Consider the following 25,742-nt stretch of genomic DNA (forward strand, 5'->3'; position numbering starts at 1 on the left):
GTTGGGTAAACATTAAATGGTGAGCCACAACAATTTTCACAGGAGATAATGATGCATCTTTTGCACCTCTCCGGCACAGATTTTCGGAACATGAGCATGCTGTAGGAGGAAAAAAAAATCTCATGTTACAAACGCGTCTACAGATGAGTTGTCAAAAAGAAGAATGTGTGTAGGACGTCTTTACTTCCAGGAAATATTAAGAATATAATGCTCTTTAAACTTTGACCCGCAGTGTATTGTGCTTTCTTAAGGGCGTAACCTGCAGCAACACCTCTAAATAACACATGGATTCAGTGTCTCACATGGGTTACATAAAGTTAAGAGGAAGGGGGATAAGAGTTCTCCCTTTATAGTCAAAGAGGACATATACAATTGTTATCTTAGGTTAAGATGTCATGTTAGTCTTAATGTGGAAATTCGTCTTCAAAAGTTTGTAAATTGTGAAATATCCCTTCGTTTTTTTTTTTTTAACCTAATGCCTCTTCAATATTTCACAGACATTTACTGTGTCATTTTATGCTCGTGTGGAAACTCTAGAACTGGGCTTGATGTTGTGAATAAGAAATATTTTTGTAAGAGAAATAGAAGGCCCACCTTCATGGTGAGTTTTCAGATTAAATGGTTTGCTGAGAAACAGTTCAGTATTTCATGCAAACTTGCCATGAGTTTTCTTTCTCAGGCTGGAGTTAATAGTTTTGAAAAAGTATTTTTCTTTTGAATTTTTTTCACCTCCGTCATCTATGTGAGTCAGATGTATCTAAATTTCCCTGTATTGAAGCTCAAGGGGATTTGGGTTTCCAGGCAGGACTAGAAAAAGAGCATTTGATTGACTTTGCTACATATTCAGGTGCCTGTATGAAATGCCTTTAGAGCAAATTGTCTGTAATCCACCTGAGCTGTGGCAGTCCCTCGGGCAGAAGCAGGGACATTGTGCCATGACAGTCTGGCCTGATTCAGACAGTGTGCTGACGAGCTAAATCCAGCTGTAACTTCGGACGCTCCCAATTTAAATCCTCGCCACCACTTCCCTACTGAGACTTTTCCCTTATGCTGTAACGATAAGCGATTATTGTAAAACTCCATAAAAAGAAAATGTGCCCCAGAAATTCCCTTTTGAGTGTTTGTATTTTTGGATCATAATGAGTTGCTACCATGCAAGGATGCGCCAGAGGAAGAAATAAGTGTCCTTGCCCACCAACACAAGGCTGTAAGTTAGAGATGCTACTTCCATTATGCAGTTCCTGCAGTGTCCCAGTGGTCCAGCTGCTGGGCAGTCACCCTTTCACAAAAGAAAGCATCCGCACTGAATTCCCCATGCTGCCCCAGTCCTGTGGCGTCTTTGCCAGTGTATGTTGTGTAGCCTACACCTTGAGACATGTGTTCTTGTGCAAACTTAAACATTGCACTGCTACAAAAGGAGCCATGTCATTTGATGGTAATTTTGCAGTTCCAAAAGAGACACATATTTTTATTACTTTTATATTACTTTTACAAAGTATTATGAAAATTTATATAAATCCCAATATCCAGATAACACAAATAAACAAAAGCAGTTTCTGGACCAGCTCTTATTTCCAACTTCATCAAAGGAAAGTAAGAATGATCTGGATGAAAAGTTGAGTATTCAAGAACTTAAAATAGCTCTTAGCCACATGAATTCGGGTAAAGTCCCTGGCCCTGATGGCATACCAATTGAACTCTACAAGAAATTTTCAGATAAATTACTGCCACATTTACTCGAAGCATTTAATGAGTCTTATGAAAAAGGTATCCTGCCCCCATCATTACGGTTGGCAACCATTTCTCTTCTGTTAAAGCCAGGTAAACCTCCAACGGACATGGGCTCATATAGACCCATTTCCCTAATGTCATGTGATACAAAAATTCTGTGCAAAGTTTTGGCTCGAAGGATTGAAACACATATCCCTAATCTAATCTCAAATGATCAAAATGGATTCGTTATTGCACGCCAAGCTTTCCACAGCACTCGTCGATTACTTAATATACTATATGAAAAACAGTTTGCTACGGACCATGCTTTTCTGTCATTAGATGCAGAAAAAGCTTTTGATAGAATTGAATGGAATTACCTCTTTGATACTCTTAAGAGATTAGGCCTGGGAGAAAAATACTTAAAGTGGATTCAATTGTTGTATATGAAACCAATAGCTAAAGTGGTAACTAACAGTCAGTTATCAAGGTGTATAAATCTCTGCAGATCGACCCGACAGGGATGCCCATTGTCCCCCCTTCTTTTCTTGTTTGCCATTGAACCACTAGCTATGACAATATGTAAGTCCCCTGAAATCACTGGGATTCAAATAGGAGAGGTAGAACATCGAATATCCCTTTTTGCAGATGACATTGTTCTGTTTATAACCAACCTTGAGAAGTCGACTCAGGCAGCGAATAAAATTCTGAGAGAATTCGGGGAGTTCTCAGGATATAAAGTAAATAAAAAAAAAAGCTCATTATTATTATTGAATAGAAATAACCCTCCAATACAAACACAGTTTACATGTACATATGAAGGATTCACATACTTAGGAGTTAAGTTGTTCCAGATATAGAGAAAATAGTTTCTACTAATTATGATCCTTTAGTGCAAAAAATATCAGGATCCCTAGAAAAATGGGGAGAAATGCCAATTTCAATGATAGGCCGAATTAATATTATTAAAATGTCTATCCTCCCAAAATTTCTATATCTTTTCCAGTCCATTCCTTTACATGTTCCAGCCTCCTTTTTCTTCCTCTTTGGATAAAACCTTCACTAGATTTATATGGAATAATAAGCGCCCCAGACTACGCCTCTCTCTCCTTTATCTACCCGATGATCGAGGGGGGCTTAGAATGCCGAATATTACACTCTACTACTGGGCAGCTCAGCTTTGTGCTGCTACTGGCTATTTTTCTACTAATAACACACCATCTTGGGTACAAATAGAGAATTCATTATCACTACCTCTAAAATTCTACCTTTACTCAGCTGAACCTAAACAATTATTAAAAAACACAAAAAACCCTCTTCTTAAGAATACGATATCAGTCTGGCATCATTCTCATAAAGTTTTAAATGAGGTGTTTAAGATCTCACGCCTGTCACCGATTTGGAGAAATGATAGATTTAAACCAGGAAGAGCAGACAGAGGATTCAAATTATGGATGGATAAAGGCTTAAATACAATTGGAGACCTTTATTGTGAGGGAGTTTTAATGTCATTTGAACAACTGGCAAGTAAATATGGTCTGCCCCAAAAGCATTTTTTTAAGTACTTACAGATTAGAAATTTTGTTAATACCTTGCGGATATCTACTGCCGAACCTCCACTCTCTACCATAGAGTATATAGCCATCCACCATAATAAGAGTAGAGGCCTACTCTCCAAATTTTATAATATCTTACTCTTATCTTTTAAAGATAGTAGTCTCTCCTATTTACAAACATGGAGAACTGACCTACAAACTGAAATTTCTGAGGATGAATGGAGTAACTCATGCCTACTGGCACAAACACAAACTATCAACACAAGGTTTAGATTACTACAATATAAATGGTTATTTAGAACATATATCACTCCTGTAAAATTGAACCGTTTCAATCCGAATACCCCTGATACTTGTGTTAAATGCAATACAGATAGAGGTACTCTGTTCCATTGTATGTGGCAATGTACAGAACTTCAAATTTTTTGGAAAGAGGTCACTGGGCTTATCTCTTGCTTGATTGAACAAGACGTACCAATGGACAGTGGACTCTGCTTGCTGCATATTTTTCCAGATGACTTTAAGGGTTCCACAAAGAGTAAACTACTGAGTTTTTGCCTTTTACAAGCAAAACATTTGATTGCGCTGAAGTGGATGAACATAGAAAGACCAAAGATAAATGAGTGGATTAAAGCACTGAGCAACAACCTGGCAATGGAAAAACTGACGTACATGGTGAAAGGGAAGCTTGAAGACTTTAAATATATATGGTCACCCTTCCTATATTTTGTCAAAAATAACATGTAAACTTAAATTTTTATTTTTTTTCATTGTTTGTCTGATCTGACAGAGTGAGCTCTAGGTGTTCGGGGTGGGTTTATGGGTGGGTTTATTATTGGGTTTATGTTTTTTTGTTTTTTTGTTTAATAATCTATTTTTTTTATTCTATTTTTTGTTTCTTTGTATAATTGGAAAATTTCAATAAAAAAAAAATATAAAAAAAAAAAAGAGAGACACATATTGACACTTACCAACCCTCTGATCATAGATAAAGCTTAGAGCAATGTACATTATATCTCACCAAAGCAGCCTTCTATGACAACCACTAAGTGAAGTAGGCTGCACATATGAGAGGATTAAAGGGTTTACTGTAACAGATTTCCTAATATTTCAATTCCATTTTTTTCAGATGAAGATTCTTTGGCTCATTAACAATGCTGTAGAGCAACATTCTCTGTTGACGCCACGTTTCCTGCTTGTCTGTCTTACCAGGGGCCACAGAGGTGCAGGACGAAGTGCTGCGGCACCTCGGGGGACAGCAACAGCTGCACACAGTAAACTTTCCACAACGGTTTTGACAAGGGACGTACAAGCTCAGAGAGCCAGGGGAGCAGCAGCGAATGCCGGATACAGGCCACCGCTGTTAGCAGTCACACATGAAACATACGACGACTATGTAAGTCCAATCCTCTTTTCACACAGAAAAAGTCTGTCTGGTAGATTTGTTAGTTGAAGTGTGTGGGAAGCAGACGTGGTTAAATCCCATTTGATCTGCTCTGGATGAGTCTTGCTTGATATGGTGACGGGTACGCTGGGACCGGAATTTTTAATAATTAGAGCAAGCGAGATTATCTTACATATTTCATACTTTGTACATTTTATAATGATTTCAGATCATCTAGGAGGCAGCCAGTAGTTGTTATTTCTAACTGAACTCAAACGTCGGTAAGAATAAGCAGTTCAGCTCTTCAATGTCCAATGAAGAGGGTCCAGCGGAGTTCCAAGTGAGATCAGTTTCACTGCCTTATGCCAAACATTTTTAAAAAGCACAGCACATAGTCTTATTGGATTTTCTGTTCACTTCAAAACAGTTCTCAATGACGAGAAAAATAAATGCGTACAAATATCCTGTCTTACTCTTAGACTGATTACTAAAAGCTCTGTCATAGCATTTTTCTGATTTATTGTAAGTAGACATTTATTTTCACCAATCTAAATGACCACAGAGGTTATTTTAACTGTACAACAACATATGACTCATATTCATGACGAAGCTACATAGTCCTCATGAAGGTGGAGTGGAGGTGGCAGTGGGGATTTTGCAGGACTTGCAAGTGTCGGATTGAGTAGGTTTTTTTTGTTCACCTTTTTCTTTTCACCTGTTATATGCAGTTACATTTGCTTTTTCTTCAAAAAACTACTTGGTTAGGTTTAGGAATAAAAACTGACCAGTAAATGTGAGGGAAAAAACATGGTTTAGACACGACTAACATTATGTTACAACTCACTATTTTGTTAGTTTGTCCATTTTAATTGCATTATAATGGCCTGGTGTCAAGGCTAAAGTTACGTATCGTAATTCAGGATTTTTCCAAGTTGGTCAATGCTGTTAAGACTTATTTTTAGGATGTTTTTCAGTTTTTTTTTGTTTGTTTTTCTGTCAGAACATAGTGTAGGGCCTGAAGGATTAATATGGTGATTAAGATGTTCATTGCTTGCTACCCCCATGTTATTTATCTATTCATTCAGTATGTTGGATTCATTTTTCTTCTGATTTTCAAAATACTTCTTTACCCACCCTTAACCCCCTTAACACTCAGTTTGCCCAAAGACAGTAATTCAAGGACTGAGATTAAGCAAAATGTAGCAATTCCACAGCAATGATAGCAACAGCAAGAGTTCTTTAAAATAGCCTGTACACAGCAAACTTTCTTTATCTGTTGTCTAAACTAACACATACTTGTTCTGCACACAATTTTTCATCATTGCCCAACAAACAATGTTCTTCCACGTTTTGAGACTTAAAAAGGAGATGTGTTATGGGCTTAAGGCACCTCAAAGCAATTTGAGAGCCCCTGTACTCTACAACTTCTGAAATTCAAGAGTGTTGTCAGAGTAAATGCCATAGGGAAAAAAAATAACAGGCAAACGTGGATTTGGTCATTTGTGCAATAACTTAAAGTGAGCTGATTTTCAATGCCTGATTACAGGGTGTGGAGATTTGTTAGTCTTTACTGAATGGAGAGCTGAAAATTTGCTACTGCTGTCCTTTTGCTTTGTAGCTGATTGAAATACACAAAAGAGCAGCAGGTTTAATAGATGAAGTTAACAAGCGTAGTATGAAGAAAAAAAAAGGTTATACGTGCAGTGGGAACAGCGACTACTGATTTACTGAGGTTATCGTTGTATGAGGAGAAGTCACAAACCTGCAAAGCCTTTCACTGTGACTAGTTGCACCATTGAAATGCAAAAGACCGGGAAAATCTCTTATTTCACCTTAAACATTTGGACTCGTGTAGAAAAATCTTTGAGGCCTCAGCTAAAAGTATGCACGTTCTCAGATCTCAGACATTTCTCAAGGTCGTTTTGAAAAGACTACATGCGGTGATCTCTAAGTTTCATCCAAATGAAAAAAGGCAAGACTTTTACCAGTCTATTTCCTCTGAGCCTTCCTGCTAAGAAAAACCCCCATGTGTGCAGGCAGCTGAAGATTGGGCTGTCTGCATGGGGAAATGCACAAGCGCAGTCTCATTACCAAACCAAATTGAGTTCTGATGTAGAGCCTGTGTATTCGTAAGGAGTGAAAAAGCCAGGCATTTCTTCTCTTTGTAATTGGAGGTTGGAAAAGAGGCTGCGAGCACAGAGACTAGGGGATTATCCAAAGATGAGTTTGTCCTGAGCATTCTTTTCCTTCATATCTCACTTTGCAATTCTCTTCTACAACATTACACAGTTTGCTTTGAGCATGTCTTATACAAATATCCACGTTTATTTGATTATTCTTTTTATATAGATCATTTTAGAATAACAAGATGCCGTACTACTTTTTTATTTTTTTAAAACAATAATCCCACAATGCACAAGCTGCCGATGCACAATAATCGGCATCAATTTATGTTGCTACAACGTGTTTTTCTTCGGCAAAATATAGATTGCTTGACTATCGTGCAGTTTCCTCAGAAGATGTTGATTGATGGTCTCTGTCAAACTGTCAGTTTGTCTCATAAAAGTGATACTATGAGAACGTCCATAATTGTATCTAATTGAGGGTGGTATTGATTTAAGATGCTGAAGGAAAGCATGGGGAAGCTGGCAGTTATCATATATCAGTCTTTGTTCTACATTTCATGAACAGAATATTTTCTTTCATCAGTCTCCCACAAACCTCTCCTCACTGTATCCTTGACACCAACACTCTGTTACCTTTGTCCGTCAAAGAATGTAGCTCTCGCGCAACGATTTTAGGCGGTGATGTTGCAATGTTTTACTGTTAAGAAATCCCAGAGTGAGCCTAAAAGCAGAGGGAAATTGATCCTACTAAGTACTGTCTGTAGTCAAAGATTAGTAAAGCTTATTCCTCTGAACCATAGAGACGCAGTGTTGTGCAAAACCACACATTTACACTGGGTCGCATGTTCCCTCATTATGATGAACTCTTGTTTAATGGCTTATTTTAAGTCAATCCCACAAACACCATCCCGCCGCCACACTCACTGGAGCACCAAATTTGTATTAATACACAGCTGAAAGTAATCCACAACAAAAAGGCCGTTTACTCCAGTTTCAATTAACGCATGCACCCGCACAAAGCTAAGCTTTATTTTTTAATTTTATTAAAAACTGATAACCGCAAGTGCGAGAGACAGATAAACTGTTGGGTGGCAATTCCTTACAAACACACACATAGTGCATTCTCTCATATGCGGCCTTATGATTTGACTATGACCTGACACCTGAATCAAACCTACGGCATTTCAGGAATTAATGTAGCATCTTTAATCTCTTCTCCAAAGTAAAATGACAGCGAGCCTTAAAGGGATAGTTTGCCTCTTTTGACATGAAGCTGTATGACATCCCATATTAGCAATATCATTTATGAACATTGACTTACCCCCTGCTGCGTCCTATGAGCCGAGTTCCAGCCTCGTTTTGGCGTTGACGAAGGTAGTCCGGCTAGTTTGCTAGGGTTCCAAAAATAAAGCGTCTTGCTTCTCAAAACAATATGCGTTCAAAAGAGTAATACATTTGCATCACAAAATCGTTAGCCAGAAAAAGTAGGACCTCACAATCGCTTGGCGCTATTTCTCTCTCCCTTCGTATCACTGCCTGCTGTGTAAACTGTGCAGACCGAAGTGCAGACCGAGCAGTCCCCTGCTTCCGAGCAGCAAACACCATAACAGGTGCAGCTATCGCTAGGTGGCTGAACGCATTGATATGAAGGGAGGCAAAAATAGCGCCAAGCGATGTGAGGTCTGACTTTTTCTGGAGGGACGATTTTGTGATGCAAATGTATCACTCTTTTGAACGCATATTGTTTTGAGAAGCAAAATGCTTTATTTTCGGGACCCCAACCAACTAGCCGGACTACCTTCGTCAACGCCAAAACGAGGCTGGAACTCGGCTCACAGGACGCAGCGGGGGGTAAGTCAATGTTCATAAGATAGATAGATAGATAGATAAATACTTTATTCATCCCAATTTGGGAAATTATTGTGTTGCAACAGCGTACAGAAAAACAAGAAAATAGAATAGAATAAAAATAGAGAAATAAACATTAGCTATATACAAATCTACAGTATGAAGAGTAAGGTAAATAATAATAATAGTAATAATAATAAACATCAGTAAACTAAATAAATAAAAACAGATTTGTACATTTAACAATAAAGGTAAAAATAAATAAATAAATTTAACTGAGCAGACTGAACCAATAAGAAATATAGGGTATATGGATAAAATATAGGGTATATGGGTAATTTACATTATATTGTACTATACGATATTGCTAATATGGGATGTCATACAGCTTCATGTCAAAAGAGGCGAACTATCCCTTTAATACAGTAAATATGTGTGTTTATCAAATAAAAGAGAAAAAAAAAGATGATGCGGAGCTGTCAGTTTCATAACTAAATCACTGATGGAGTCACAGTCTAGTTTTCTGCTGCAGTGCAATTTGGATTTTTCCCTTTACCTTCTGCTTTTATGAAAATGCAACACAGTTGCATAATAACAGCAAGTTATTATCATCGCTGCACATCTTCTGACAGAGTCCTATTTGCATAGGATTGCTTATTCATAACCAGCTCACATACACGTGTTGATATGTGTGATTCCTGTCGCATGCTGTCATTGTGTTTACTGAATGAATGACGGGCTGAGTTTGCCATTGTGTTTGCAGTGTTTCTTCTGCAGGTCTCTATTTGACAGAGATTCCTCTGGAGACTGTAGTGATAAATGGACTCTGTCATGTTGTCAGTGTCGTAAAGCTAATACAGTGACAGTAACTATTATTGTACCTCTTAAATGATATCTACAATTCAGATGAGAAGTGGGTTCCACTGCTTATTTAGGGAGGAAGTGTGCCGAAATTTTGTCAATTTGGCATCATATCAGTCATGAAATGTTTGAGATTTTCACTGATATAACTGATATAATGATGATCTCGTTTCTGATATCACTGAACCCCCTTCTATGTAGGGATGTTGATTGACAGGCTTTCAGTTTTAAGAAAATATAGCAGCAGAATACTGATGTGCCAGTAGACTTTTCCACAGTAAATGTAATTTCAGATAACCTGATAAGCTTTAAGTATAATTAATTGGTCGACAACAAGGCCAATTTACCAGAAAATAATTTGTCTTAGTCCTTAGAGGCTGTGTTCCTTCCTTTCTATTAAGCCCCTTTCATCGAAACAGAAACATTACCAGCAATTCATACTACACACTGACTGAAGGGTTCATTGAAAATGCAAACAGTTAGTGTTGGGTGAGCTCTTTCATGGTGTTATTTGTCATACTGACTACTTAAATAACTAAAGCATCAAGCAGCCCCATTGAATTGAATTCCAATGTGAATTCTGCATCTACATTGTAATGCAAATTGACTTAAAATGCGTGTTATCCAATAAAGACTGCTGCCTAAGAGCTAAAATGACCACTAATAACCAGATTTAGTGACATTATAAGGCTGCATTGTTTGGAAGAGTTGTCTTTGCTTGATGTTGTACCTGATGTTAATCTGCCTTGATGAGTGCCTCTCTGTAATCTTCATCGCGTGTACAGTTGAGTTTAAAGGCAGTATTATTTATGTCTTTATTTCCGTCTCAATATTAAATTTCCACAACAAGCATTTATGAACGAATATTATGAATTCCCTAAAAGAGAGCAGCAGTGTGGCAAACACTGTGAGTTACTCCATGTGAAAAGTGTAAAGGGAAACCAGAAGGAGATTAACAATGTGATTGATGGCTCTCTGTATGGATTGGGACCATGGACTTAGTTTAATGTTAAAGATCAAATCCCATCTGGATCAAATCTTATCCCTTAATGTCAGGGCTGATGATAGAAGAGAGGAATCAAAGAGTGATACAGCGTTCAGTCCCTGACAGCAGGGACCATGAATTGTACAAATTGCTGGTAAAAATTGAAACCCATTGCTCGTTTTTTTAAACCTGAGCCCTGCAACCATACCGGAGCTGTGCAGGAAATGCCATAATGTGATTAAACACAGAGCTTTGGGAGGCTTTGAAGAAAAAAATGAAATAAATCTCTAATCTATCTGCTGCGGAAAAAAACGACAGGACACCCTTTTGAAACGAGGAAAGAAATCCTCTCCATATCATCTATTTCATGAGCATTGAAGATGCTTGAGATTCGTTGTATTTCCTGAAGGTGAGCACTTTCTACCTGGAATGCACACCTGCAGTATTTGCTTTATGTAACCATGGCCTCGGATCCCATGCTGCGTTAGCTTTGTCTTTTCTTTTCTTTTTTCAATTAATTGTGAAAATGTATTAAAACAGATGTATGACACGCCGCTACTTGATTATTTAAAGAGAAGAAATACTCGGGTAGAATACATAATGGGCCGAGTTGTACCATTAGGGACTGAAGCCACCTGTGAGGGGAAAAGCCAACAGATGCTGCTGCATCTATACTAACCTCTGCAACCACATCAAGTTGTAACTTTTAACCAGCACACATCCAAATTATTTACATTCTTCCTTATAGCCAATCTGATTGTTCCGTGTGATTAAGATGATCAAAGTTTGCTGAATATGGACAATTTAATGTTTAATCACATTTCAGCTATTTTTCCTAATCACACACTGTAAGTGCGCAGCGTATAAACAGCAACAAAATGTGCATAATGATTGAATTTGCACAGGTAGAAAGCAATGAAGAGCAGCATCTATTCACTAAAACAAAAGGCAGCAAATCTCATTTTCCTCCCCCATTCTGCTGTGCGGAGAGGCATTCACAGGCAGCTCCCTATGAAGATCAGTCACTGTCAGGGGACATACAGGTTGTCAATTGATAATGAAGCACAGTGCTAAGGGCCTTTAAGTTCGCACTGTCCTAATTACACTGAGCGAGGACTCTCCACTTTTGTGTTAACATTTGATTTATGTCCTCTGTCTTGTTAAAAAGCACCAGTGTTAATTGTTTTTACAGATGAGTGTCAACCTAGAGGAATCAAGCCTCATTAATTAGAGGCCGGCCTATTTACATACAGTGCACTGTCAAAGCTGAATGCATTTGTTATGCATGGAACCAACATGAAGTTCAGCGGAGAGATGATAAGAAGAAGAAGGATGAACATTTCTTTTTATTCATTTTCTGTCTTTTTTCAATGCCGACAAACTGCATGATGCTTGTATTCTGTCTGTTGGAACCACATGAATTTGACATATTTTTGACAAAAAAAAAAAAAAAGAACAGCTTACCGTTTACATTTCAGCTTTTTCTTTTTCTTTTTTATCCCTTTTCTTTTAGTTAGAGACTATGACTTGCTTTCACATTCACATATTGTCATTTTTTTTTTATTCAACACCTTATCCTCGCTCTGGCATCCGTCACTAGTGGAAGTCCAACTCAAAAAATGACCGTAATGTAACTCTGCTCCCCCTATTGGATTTTTGTGAACCAGTCAATGACCCGTTTGCTGAGTGGATAGTTTGTACTAAACACCGGCGCACATTCCCTGATGAGTAAGTCCTTGGTTTGATCGCTGGCTAGTTGGAGTTTTACTCCGTACCAATTCGCTGCTCACTGGCAGTCCATTTAAGATACACTTGACTCTGCCTCTCTGGGGCATCTAGCTCTAAGATGATAGTGTTTTTCCCCTTAAGCAATCATGCCAATGGGAGACCACTATGCAATAGACCTAAGACTGTTAGGTAACTACTGAGCTGTTCGAACTAAATCTGGTAGATATATCAACTGTTTATGTTTAAAAAAAAAAAAAAAAGCCTTTTGTGGCATTATGTGTTAATTACAACAGAAATGAATAGCAAATGCAAGAAAAGAGAAAAAAAAAACACACATGCAAGATGGTATACATTTCTAAAATTACTCTCTTAATTCATCTGAAATGTGTTGGGAAACTGATTGAAAATGTGACGTTAAAAGTAAAAAAAGCTGCTTCAGGTGTTGTAGGCCTGATCAATCATCAGACACAAGACTTAAAGGAGAGGTTTCAGATTTTACAAAAAGAAGGCAAATCAACACTAACTCCTGCCTTGAATTGTCCTTTACTCTGACAAAACGCTTTGAAAAGAAGAAGGAAAAAGAAAAAAAAACACAACATTGTTTTGCACCACTGCTGCTGCTGTTGATGAAATTGAGTCACTGGTCAACTATGATTACCAAGACAGGCTAACAATTGCAGCTTGCATCAGAGCAGGCAAAAACAAGCCGTAATGCAGCATATTTTTATTGTTTCATATCGTATTATAGACAATATCATATCATGCCATGAGTGTGGCAGACAAATCTGGGAGTCCAATTTTTTTTGATCAATGATCAACATATTAACATTCAAATTACAGAGTGTCAGTGTGCTCTGATTTATTTATTCAACTCAATTGCTCAGGTAGAGACGATAACTTAAGAAGAGCTCAAATGTATTTCAGTGGCTGATTTCATGATGTACTGTACTTAAAATTAAAAAAAATCTCCCAGGATCCAGAACCCCAGCAAATGCCTAATATATGGAGATTGGAACGTCAAGGAACAAATTCTGAAGCCCCCTCATTTTTTTAACTCCAGTTACCGTGCTATGATTGCACAATGTTTGCTAAGAGAGGGGGCTAATTTTATCAAAGATAATAAATCTTCTGGCTCGCACATGTTTCATTTAAAAGAGCTGACTCAGTGATGACTTTTTGAACATCTTCCTTATGGTGAATGAGTAGGCTCATACATGTTCTCCATTAACAAACAGTAAACTGTGCTGCTATGTGGGAATTCAACATTTCCATCAGTGACATTGTTGGGTTTTGAAGCACCACAATTACTTTACTTTAAATAGACATACTGTTAGTTTTATGTGACTCAACATACCAATAGTAAAAAGGTATTTTTATAATACATTTGGCTGAAATTAATCCACTGGTTGCTTTACAGTGTGGTCCAGTGTGGCCAATTTTCGTACGGGATTGCTAACAAAATGTTTAATTACTGAGATATATAGATCTGTGACTCTTGCTGCTGTGAGGAGAGACTTTTGCAAGAAAAAGAGAAATATAGGATCCCCTGAACAACTTAATCCCTGACATAATCCCCAACTTTAATTTAGTCAAATTCATGTTAACACAAATACAGCCACACAGGAACCGGAGCTTGTTTGAATCGGCATTACCCAGCAGAAGATAGGGTACGTGTCTTAAATGTATTTTCTTTTGTACTGCTGCAGTAGATGTCCTTCACACTGATGTCTCTGCGTTATTACTCTATTGTTACAAGCAGAAATAAAGGAACTGAGACCAAGTCTGGCATAGAATTGTACTGAGGTTTTGAAAACATTTTGTTGTGATGATTTCAAATGTGTTCAATCTCCTATGGGAACTGAACACTGGTGTGTTTTATAGTACAGCTCGATTTGAAATACAAAGCTTTTAAAGGACAAGACCAGATTGGATCATGATGAAAAGGAAACAGAAGCACTTTAAATCCCTCTATATCATTTTAAATTAGTAAGATCCGACAATTACACGAAGAGACAAAAGCAGTCTACTGTTCTGCACACACTTTGGCCTCACTTCAGTTTCAGGTTAGGCTTTTTGCACGAAACCTTTCATCTGCCGACACTTATTATCTCTGCTGTCATGAATAAACCATTTGACAGAATATTATGAGGGCTTACTTTCTTCAGACAGATCTGTTCACATAAAAAAGTAGGTTCGGTTGCAGAGGTGAAAAGGGTATAAACCTGGAATGCAGGATCCCCACACTTCCAAAATGCTGAATGTTATTCCCTACATTTATACAAGTTTTTCACATTTAGCAGTGTGCAAAATTTCGGGCTTGGTCAAAATGATTTGTTTCTGTAGGGAGCCAAGTGAGTAATAAAACTTTCAGAGATAATATTTTAACTTAAACCTTTTCCCTTTTGAAATAAAAAAAGAGGAAAAGGGTAAAGGAAAGGTTTTTGTTTCCTCCATGGTCAGGACTTAATAAAACCCCCTTTCTAAGTATCTAAGTTTTTCAGGAAGCTATTCCTTCCATTGTTTCTCCAAAGACATTCTAGTACTGTGAGATTCTTCCCCCATCTTCCATGCGCTGCTCTTTTGATTGCCCTTACATGCAGTCGAGCATTCTAGTTTTGACTTTTACCAAGGTTTTGACCAAATTCTGGTTATGTTAAACCTTTCTAACTGTTAAACATTGGGGTAGATGGATTTTTGAGCTTGTGTTGCAGCCAATGAACTCTAGTTCAACTGAAGTTTTGTTGGTCATACTGAAGAAACTGCTACCTAAAAACAGCACTGTCTTGCAGCACAATATATTTGTTGTTATTTATTTATTGCTACTATAATATTCTTTATTTTCAGACTGCTAGGAAGCTGCTTAAAGGTAACTGGGGCTGCAGATTGTTGGAAGCATTGTTTAGAGTCAAAGTAGTTATAAGTCTTTAAAATCTGGATGACCTGCCCTTATGACTAAGAACAAATCATAGCTAATGTTTTCTCAGAGCATAATCTCTAAGGGTGCCTTTTCACACAAAACCAAGAAGGCCTCAAAACATGGCACAGTTCTGGAAAAATACGCCATTGTGTTCATATAGAATATAGCACATCAAATCAGCCAAAACAAAACCACCAAAACTCACAAAACAGGGAAGGAGTAGGTGATTATTCTGAGAAATAGCAAAAAGGCCAGGTAACCCCAGAGGAAAGCTCCAAGGTAGAAACTGTGTGTTTGTCCTTAGGAGTAGCCCACTTTAAGTTGTACACTCTACAAAGCAAACTTTATGGAAGAGAGGCCAGAAAATAAAGAAAAAAACTTGCTGAAAAAGTGAAAAAAAACAACAACAAACTCTCAGAGGAAGTGAAAGAACATTTTCTGGTCTGTTGAGATGAACATTTCTCGTGGTGGGCCCGTGTCAGCAGTCTGCTCCATGGACAACAGGTGTCCCTGCCACCGGCTTTGTGTTCATTAAAATAACTCAATAACAATTAATAACGAACAAATATATTAATATAATTACAAGGTCAGAAATCCACAGTGTTTTCCAACTCATCAGATAATATGTTTATAAAATGAAAGGAATTCGAACAAATCATTGTTGTTATTTGAGAAAGACAAGCCAGACTTTGCAGAGTCTGCCACCTGACACATCCTGAGCATTTCAGCTGCTCTGCCATGTACTCCAAAAGCAACTCTGGCTGAGTGAGATGAGCACCCACCCACTCTCTCCTGTGCCTTTCGAGGGTTTCAGAATGCAGTGATGGGCCAGCAACACCAGGCGCTCAAAGCCTCATAACAGTTTGATAACAAATCAGAAGATGTAAATTGTTGAAAGCATCAGGAGAATTTGGCAGAACAGCCAAAAAAAAGAAAGAAATGTAAAAGTTTAGGAGGGGAAATTATATATAGCAGCTTTAGTGATGCCTGCGGTCTTCCTCTCCTCCAATTCGGGGGACAAAAAAAGTCATAAAAACTGAGTGCACAGCTGTGACTAAAAGCACATCTGATGAGCGTATTAACCCTCAGCAGCATTACATTACGGTCATTTTGCAGACGCTTTTAACCAAAGCGACTTACAATAAGTGCGTTCAACATCGGTAGGCAAAAGAACTTCAGGTCACAAGAAATCATAAGTGCATTTCCTTCTAATACCAAACAGCTAAGAGCAAAACTAGTGCTAGAGTAAGTGCGATAACCAACCAGCCTCTCACCAACTGCACACCAGTCACAGCGGGGTGGGGATGCAAACCCTGGTTCGGGTAGGGGAAGAAATAAAAGAGTTAAGAAAAGCAGGAATGGGATGCAAACCCTGGTTCGGGTAGGGGAAGACATAAAAGAGGTAAGAAAAGCAGGAATGGGATTCAAACCCTGGTTCGGGTAGGGGGTAATGAAAATATAGAGGGTGCCAGTGGTGGAGGAAACAATAAGTGCGTAAGGAACTAGGACGGCGCAGATGCTGTCCTAAGAGGGCGGATCAGGGTAGTTTTTCCTGAAGAGGTGGGTTTTCAGCCAACGGCGAAAGATGGGCAGCGACTCAGCTGTCCTGATATCAGTCGGGAGATCGTTCCACCATCAGGGTGCCAGAACAGAGAAAAGCCGTGACCGTGTCGATCGTGCGCAGGGACCCCTGAGTGACGGGGCAGCCAGGCGCCTGGTGGCCGCAGAGCGAAGTGGTCGGGCGGGGGTGTAGGGCTTGACCATAGCCTTGAGGTATGAAGGAGCTGTTCCTTCCACTGCCCTGTAGGCCAGCACCAGAGTCTTAAACTGGATGCGAGCAGCTACAGGGAGCCAGTGTAGAGAGCGGAGAAGGGGAGTGGTGTGGGAGAACTTTGGGAGGTTGAACACCAGACGAGCAGCAGCTTTCTTAACCAGCTCCAGAGGTCTGATGGCAGAAGCCGGGGCGCCAGCAAGGAGGGAGTTGCAGTAGTCCAGGCGGGAGATGACAAGAGCCTGGATGAGCACCTGTGCTGCCTTGTCGGTGAGGAAGGGGCGAATCCTCCGGATGTTGTAGAGGAGGAATCGGCAGGAACGGGTCACTGATGCGATGTTTGGCGAGAACGACAGTTTGTCGTCCAGGGTCACACCCAGATTCCTCGCGGTCCGGGTTGATGTCACCACAGAGTCATCCATGGTGATGGCCAGGTCTCTGAATGGGCAGACCTTCCCCGGGAGAAACACCAGCTCAGTCTTGTCCAGGTTGAGCTTAAGGTGGTGCATCGACATCCACCCCGAGATGTCTGCCAGGCACGCAGCAATGCGTGCTTCCACTTGGGTGTCAGAAGGGGGAAAAGACAGAATCAGCTGGGTGTCGTCTGCATAGCAGTGGTAGGAAAAGTTATGGGAGTGGATGACAGAACCAAGAGATGATGTGTAGAGGGAGAAAAGAAGAGGACCCAGGACCGAACCTTGGGGAACCCCAGTGGTGAGCCTACGTGGCTTCGCCACAGACCCTCTCAGTGTGACCTGGTAGAAGCGATCTGTCAGGTAGGATGAGAACATGGAGAGTGCAGAGCCAGAAACCCCCATTCCCTCCAGGGTAGAGAGAAGGATGTCGTGGTTCACTGTGTCAAATGCTGCAGACAGGTCCAGGAGAATCAGGACAGAGGAGAGAGAGTTAGCTCGAGCAGTTTGGAGTGACTCAGTTACTGCTAGGAGGGCCGTCTCAGTTGAGTGGCCCACCTTGAACCCGGACTGGTAGGGATCCAAGAGGTTGTTCTGGTGGAGGTAAGAGGACAGTTGTTTGAAGACAGCACGTTCAAGGGTTTTGGACAGAAAGGGTAGAAGGGATACCGGTCTGTAGTTCTTGATCTCTGAAGGGTCAAGAGCTGGTTTCTTTAGAAGAGGAGTGACTCTGGCAGTCCTGAAAGCAGAAGGAAAAGAGCCTGATGTCAAAGATGTGTTAATGAGGTGGGTCAGGTAAGGAAGAAGATCAGGTGCAGCAGAATGAAGGAGAGGGGAAGGGACTGGGTCAAGGGAACATGTGGTGGGGCGGCTGGATGTTACAAGGTGGAGGACCTCATTTGCAGAGAGGGGAGAGAAGTGGGACAGAGAGGGAGGTGAGGGAGAAGGTGGTAGGGAGGGAGGAGTGGGAGGGCGACAGGTGTGGGTGGTGTGGACAGCTGGGAGGTGAGGGAAGGAAGATCGGATATCGTTAACCTTCTTGTCAAAGAAGTCGGCGAAATCGTCAGGGAGGAGGGAGGAGGAGGGGAGAGGGGATGGGGGTTGGAGGAGGGATGAGAAAGTTTGGAAGAGTTTTTTGGGGTTGGAAGCAGAAGTTTGAATTTTGTTACAGAAGAAGGCAGTTTTTGCAGCAGAGAGAGAGGAGGAAAAAGTGGAAAGCAAGGACTGGAAGGCAAGAAGGTCTTCAGGAAGTTTACTTTTCCTCCATTTGCGCTCGGCCGCCCTCACGCTCCGCCTCTCAGTACGCACTGAGTCCGACAGCCATGGGGCAGGTGGAGCTGAGCGTGCAGGCCTGGAGGTGAGGGGACAGAGTTTGTCCAGAGAGGAGGACAGGGTGGAGAGAAGAAGATCAGTAGAAGTGTCAAAGGAAAGAAGAGAAAAAGATTCAGGGGCAGGCAGAGCAGAGAGAACAGAAGAGGAGAAGTCAGTGGGGGAGAGAGAGCGGAGATTGGGACGAGAAGATACCAAGTGGGTGGGGGAAGGTCGGGAGGGAGGAGAAGAGAGGGAGAGGGTGTAGGACATGAAGTAGTGGTCAGAGAGATGAAGAGGAGTGACAGAGAGGTTGGCGCTAGAACAGTGTCTGGTGAAGATAAGGTCCAGTGTGTTGCCAGCCTTGTGGGTAGGAGGAGATGGGGAGAGAGCTAGGTCAAAGGAGGAGAGAAGAGAAACAAGAGGGTGAAGCTTCTCTGTCTGGATGTTGAAATCACCGAGAAGGGTGAGGCCGGAGCCATCATCAGGGAAGTGAGAGACAAGAGTGTCCAGCTCTTCCAGGAAGTCCCCAATAGGGCCTGGTGGGCGATAAACTACAGCGATGGTGAGCTTGACTGGGTGAGAGACAGTGACAGCATGAAATTCAAAGGAGGAGGGAGAGAATTGCAAGAGGGAACAAAGAGAGTATTTCCAGTCCTTGGAAATCAGCAGGCCAGTACCACCGCCCCGCCTCGCAGCTCTGGGAGTGTGAGAGAAAGAGTACACATCAGACAGAGCTGCGGGCGTGGCAGTGTTTTCTGGGGTGATCCAGGTCTCTGTAAGAGCAAGAAAGTTAAGGAAGAGCATGGATGCATAACCTGAGATAAACTCAGCCTTCTGCACAGCAGACTGGCAGTTCCACAGCCCCCCTGCCACCACTTGCTCAATATGAGTAGAGAGAGAAGGGTGGATGAGGTTAGTGGGGTCCCGGCCTCTGGGTCTGACCCTGTATCTGCGTGGGCGCCAAGACCGAGAGGAGAGAACGGGAATGAAGCACATGGTTTCTTGAAAAATGGTACTTTACACTTACAGGGACCGTCCAGATGAAAATCGTCCTTGAGCAAGTCGGACTTGAAAAAGTCAAGTGCCTTTGTATGACAGCCTTCGTTTGAAGACTGACGCTTCCAACAACAGGAGTTGCTTTGTACTGATTCACTAATTGCTGATTGTCTGCGGGAGTGCAAACCCCTCCCACAGATTAAAAGACAAGTGGCCACTCAGGCCTGAAGCTAGTTTCAATGGGGCTGTTATCACACAGTGAAAAACAAGCCTACAGCAGAAAGATACGACTGTTATGTTGAATGAACATTTTAGGGGTAAATCGTTAGAAAATGTAAAACTGAAATGGCCAAAAAAAAAAAAAAAGGATTCTAAAAAGTTATGTCAATCACATCCATAGTCAAAATTGCACTGGTGTCTCCACAAGTAATTTGAAAAGGAAAAGAAACAGACAAACCAGATATGATACACACAATTGATGGTTTATGCAGTTGGGGAAAAAAATCAAGTGGTACTGAAAAAACATCTGGAGCACCTTGTTGCTACTAATTAGGTTAATTAGCAACAAGCCAGTAACACATGTAGTCTCTCAGCAGTCGACAAATTGTGGAGAAACAATGTTCCTAAACGAAAACTTGTGAAGACTTTAAATACAACATTTGATATGGAATAAATATTTGATGTGTTTTTTATACTAAGAATATTAAGAATATTGGTATTTGAGATTTGCAAATCATTTCAATCTGTTGTATTGACATTTGACATAATCTCCCAACTCTTTTGCAGGTGGTGTTGTATATTGAGTAAGACATTCAACATTTTCCAGAGCAAATTAATAGATATTTCTTCGGCTCTCCTGTGGTCTCTTCTTCAAACATAATGTCTACTTGAACTGATCCAAAACCAGGTTACTTGCCTAAGCAGGCTAAAATCTTAATCAAAAATCACTGTTGAACGTTACAGACTCAAAGGAATAGCTTCAACCACAAGGTTAACCTTTGGTTGTTTTTATATTCGTCTTAATGCTGGTACACTGAACAGAGGTGGGGAGAGATGACGTTAATGCTTCCTGACTGCGTTTCCTTGCAGGGCTACGATGATGGATATGGAGGAGAATATGATGACGAGAGTTACGAAGGCTATGATGATAATTACAGCAGTCAGTCAAAGAGGTAATGCATACATACATGCAGAAAACTGCTGGACAAATTTAACATGTGTAGGATCAAATGCCACCAGCTGCCATACGTATCATAACTGCACATCTAGCATTGATATGCTTGTGTCAAAAACTCCCCCTGTTTATTAAAAACACACCAGTGAGCAATGTGAGCCACACAGTCCCGACGGTAAATCCCACATTCCCCATCCTGATGCTGTAAATACTCACAGATGAAAATAGAACCAAACAAATGCTTTATTTACATTTCTTTGAGGAGAAGATGGTAAAAATTACAGTGCCCATCCATTTTAGGATTATTATTACCCCCCCATCCCTTTAATTTTGACTGATGTTTATGCTCTGTTTGATTCAGCATTTCAGAATATTATGAATATGGACACAGAACCAGCGACGAATCCTACAACAACTATGGTGAGTGTGGCTCATTTGGTCCTCAAAGAACTTTTTTTTTTTTTTTTTTTTTTTTTTTTAGTTAAAAAGCACTTAGCCAAAAACGAGTCACCCTCATTTTTATTTGCCACCCTTCCCTTTACTGGCACTCAGGTTAGAGTGTTTTATCTTGTAAGAGTGCAACATAACCCCACTATTACAGCTATGAAATGGGTTGAGTATTTGGACTTATCCATCCACAAAAATCATTCTTGCAACATGATAGCTGATTCATTGTTGAAGCCCTTTATTGGCAAAAGATCCACTTATGTTACTTCCAGATTGTCAGTTTGGGGGTTTTAAGGGAGGACACGGATGCGGATTTTCAAAAAACAAGGTAGATTTATTAACAAAAACAAAGTATCAAAGGAAAGCGCGGCTGAGCCGGATAGAAAAACCTGAACTGTGGAAAAAGGTATAACAAAATAAAACACTTGGCATATCATAGGAAAAAACTTAACTAAGCTGTGGCGTGGCGTAGCATGGAGGGTGACGGGAAGAATCTCACAAGAAATGAAAGGAAACCTGGAAACTAAATACTGTGGAGGGTGATTAAGGATGGAGTGCAGCTGAAGGAAATGAGTGCAGGTGACGTGAATGAAACTAATCAAGACCTGAACCAAAAACATGATCTAAACTAAGAACTAAAGACATTATCTAAAAACCAAACATGATCTAAAACATAAAACACATGGCATGAGTCCATGGCATGACACATATCAAACAAGAATGATAAAAAAAAAATCAAGATGTGTGTTAGCTGGTGCCCCTTACACTGTATTGAAAGTCCAGTATTAGGCTGTGGCATCGGCACATTTGTTTTTTTGACTAATTTTTGTCAGCAGAATCTGTAATCCAATCTGCAATATTTTCTAGGAATAAAAGAAAAAAACTGAATTCTCAACTACTATTGCAGTTAATTGCATTCAAGAGAACAGTTAAGTATTCAAAAACCTTGTTTTTGCAGCTCTGGCTCCTGTCACAATGGATTTTAAACAAAACCAAACAAAAGGGAAAAATAACTGTGGTTACAGCCCACTTCTAATCATCCTGACCCAGGGAGTCACTCCTACATGCATCAACCCTCCTACCTTCCTGGCTATGAGCTGCATAAACCATGAAAGTGCCAGTGGAAGCTCATAGGACTAATCGGTGCCTGTTGTAAAGCTGGAGTGTTTTGCCTTTTGGGTATGTGCCCTCAAAGGCTTATTTCGGAGAGAGCTGTTTCTGACCTCTGCTGTGTGCACACGAATGCTTCTTGAATAATTCTCCAAGCCACCGACTGTTTGGGCATTTTTAGAATATGTTGTATTCATTATTGTTGTTTCGTTTTTTTTCCTTCTAACTTCCGAGTTAACACAAGCAAAGCGTCAACAAGAAATGCTTCGCAAAAAATCAACAGAAGTTGAGTTACAAAGTCTCATGGCAGCAGCTGTAAGCTAGTCGCCACTGCAGGTTCGTGGACTCATTCATTTTCAGCACAATGAATTGTGCACTGGGGTGTTGAGGTTGGACCAAACCAAAACCAGGGGGGCAATGATTTGATTTTCTGCTTCATAAACACTCTTTTATTTGGAAGCAGTGCAATGTGCCATGCAGCAGAGGTGGCCATCTTTATGTAATTTGGCTCTGAGGAAGGAGCTGCTGACAGTTTGATCTCAATATCGGTCCAACAGAGGGCAAAGAGCTTATGAAATTAATTTCATGTGAGGAGAAGCCCCTGTAGTATCTGGCATACTCTTAGATTTATTATCTTTCTGAAATGCACAAGAGAGGAATAGAATACAATATATGCGCTCACAGCTAGACTTTGTGGCATGATGTTGCTCACCACAGTGATAGCAGTATTTTTTTTTTTTCAATGTGTGTTCAACCATTCGTCTACAGAGGAAGAGTGGACGGCACCCAGACGCAGTCCCAAAGCCCCCGCTTCACGGTTGACAAGAGGGGGCTACAGAAAACATCCCTATGGCAGATACTGAAGGTGCTCCAGATATGTGACCTCCATTTCTTTTTCTATATCTTTTTTATTATTATTAAATTCCTCATGAAATGCTGTAACTTTCACTCCCCCCCCCATCCACTTTGGAAATGGAAAAAAAATCCCTAAAAGCACACAAAACCTTATAGCATTCTTCTGATGTGTTGATTTATAAAGGGATGAGTCATATTCTTTTTAACATACAAACATACTCCTTCATATACAGGGAGGCTGTTTTTAAACCCCCCCCCCATTTACTTTGGAAATGGAAAAAAAAAATCCCTAAAAGCACACAAAACCTTATAGCATTCTTCTGATGTGTTGATTTATAAAGGGATGAGTCATATTCTTTTTAACATACAAACATACTCCTTCATATACAGGGAGGCTGTTTTTAAACCCCCCCCCCCCCAAAAAAAAAATAATAATAATTCTAGAATATTGATATTAAACAGCAGATTTCATCTTGTAGGTTATGTATCTTACTGTGATGGGTTGGTTTCCAATTCTTGTCTTTGAAGCAGTGATTATTAAGGTTCACAGGCCAACACGTGTTCCTAGTGTGAGATTAGGCAGCGTCATACAGTAATTTTACAATTAGATTGAAATGCTTTGATAACTTTAGCATTCCAAACAACAGCAAGTTTAGTCTGTGCTCCTATGGGTCGGCATCATGTGAACGCATCATCAAAAAAGGAAATGTTTAGACATTTCCCGCGATGCTGTGCAACTTCCCATGATGCTGTGTCAGTTTTGTCTACATGGACACAGATAAAACAAGCAAGAGTCAAATTTTAAATGCATTTGTTTATGGGTTTTTTTTTCCTTCCTAAAAGCATCACTTAAAGGATGGAAAAGTTGTTTCTTAAGTTCTTTTCGTAGTTCTTCAGAATTGATTGACAGTGTTTCCTCATTTGGAAAAACAGCCCACGCACAAGGCTTGGCTATGTGTGAGTCAACCAAAATGACTTCTTAGGTTAAACCAGCCAGTGCTGCAAAAATAAATTAGATTTACCAGAAAATAAAAATCAACCGTTCTGCACAGTTCACTGATTGGCGTCACTGTGGGCTTAGTGTGGTTTGAGAAGCTCTTTCTTACTAATATGTTTTCTCAAGATTACTTTTGGGGAATTTGGCTGATATGCAATAGAGCGATACAGGAAATATGGGGAAAGAGCATGCAGCAAATAGAACAGCAGACTGCCTGCGTAGACCAGTTGTTCTCATGTGGTATGAACCGTAACCACTTGGCTATCAGGTCCTTCTCCTTGGACTCAAATCTTAGAACAAAACTTTAGTGAGATCCGGCCTGACTTTCTCAAGGGATTTTTCCTTTTCCTCTAATTGGCTCAGTAAAAAACTTCAGAGACAGTTTTACGGTTATAATGCTTTTAAAGGACCAAAACTGATCTGAAGACTTTTTGGTTTCCGTGATGTTTTTCAACTGTTGTTTGACTTGCAAGAGCCATTGCCATGGTAACACACCTCCAGATAAGCACACATTGCCGTGAGCACAAATAACATGGTAGACTCTATTAAATACTACACACAGAGCCCAATTCTAACAGAATGTAAAGTGTCTCAACATTTCTTTCCGAAATGTTTTGTGTTAACAAATCCAAATTGCTCCATAAATTTCCCCATAAAGCTTACTGCTTTCAAAACATGTCTGATTCACTATGAATAAAAAAAATGATGCTCAGTTATATTGTGATTTTTAAAAGGTACCAAATTCTGTGAGATTGTGATTGTGCAAAACATCTTTTTTTTTAACTATTATTATTCAAAGCAGTCACCAATGCACAGTGTGTAATTTATAATAAGTGCTTTGTTCTGTGTGTAATCTGTATTTGTACATAAAGCATTTAATAAAAACAACATAAACCTCAAGACAGTGTGGAGGATTTCCTAAACAACAGACTGTGGCGCGTTTAATTGTTTTGGGTTTTTTTTGTTTTTTTTCTGCAGCTTGTTTAAATTTCTTGTCTCTAAAAGTTCACATCTGCTTTCAGGTAACAGCTAACAGGTTTCATAAATAACATCCTCCAACTTGTCCAAGACTAATCATTTGCTAAATAATCCATATTCTTGCTCATTCATCTTTGATGACTTAGAAACTCATAAACGCCTTTTTCCTCAATCTATTCCCTCAAGTCTTACATCAAAAACAGACACTGATTGACTGTGACAATGAGTCAGAGTTTAAAGAGGTAAGAAGTCCTCTTATATTGTACTAACTATATATTAATCATGCTTGGCGTTTAAAGTTGACTCATCGAGAGGATCTCGAAACTGCTGTTCACCTTAATGCCATGTGTAAATAGCAACATACTCATACATACATGAGTTGTTTTCTGTAACTTTTTGATGTCTCTGCTAACCTCTTTTTTGCATTTCTGTCATTTAACCTAAGAGAACGGTGTTTGCTCTGCAATTCCCTGTGCCACAAACACCAAAGCTCAAGTCTATGCAGCTATTTGAATTCTCTTTTGTGATTAGCCTGACTGATTAAGAGTGTAGATCACAGGACTGAAAGGAGGACT

General features: G+C 40.0%; 1 protein-coding gene across 5 annotated transcripts in view; it reads left to right on the plus strand.

Annotated features, from left to right (window-relative positions):
- khdrbs2 (KH domain containing, RNA binding, signal transduction associated 2) overlaps window positions 1-25,742 on the plus strand; it is a 73,868-nt gene that overhangs the window by 41,031 nt on the left and 7,095 nt on the right. For 2 of the 5 annotated variants that reach the window (XR_012770607.1, XR_012770608.1), the window contains exons 6-9: window positions 4,479-4,662; window positions 20,696-20,778; window positions 21,142-21,200; window positions 23,106-23,202. Coding sequence is in view for 2 of the 5 variants with exons in the window: in XM_075477903.1 (XP_075334018.1) it covers window positions 4,479-4,662; window positions 20,696-20,778; window positions 21,142-21,200; window positions 23,106-23,200 (421 nt within the window). In the remaining 3 variants the exon portion in view is untranslated. Of the gene's footprint in view, window positions 1-4,478; window positions 4,663-20,695; window positions 20,779-21,141; window positions 21,201-23,105; window positions 25,113-25,742 lie in introns of those variants that run through there. The other 3 variants (XM_075477903.1, XM_075477880.1, XR_012770609.1) reach the window with 3 other exon arrangements.

This window comes from Odontesthes bonariensis, chromosome 2 (genome assembly GCF_027942865.1).
Source record: "Odontesthes bonariensis isolate fOdoBon6 chromosome 2, fOdoBon6.hap1, whole genome shotgun sequence".
Classification (NCBI taxonomy): domain Eukaryota; kingdom Metazoa; phylum Chordata; class Actinopteri; order Atheriniformes; family Atherinopsidae; genus Odontesthes; species Odontesthes bonariensis.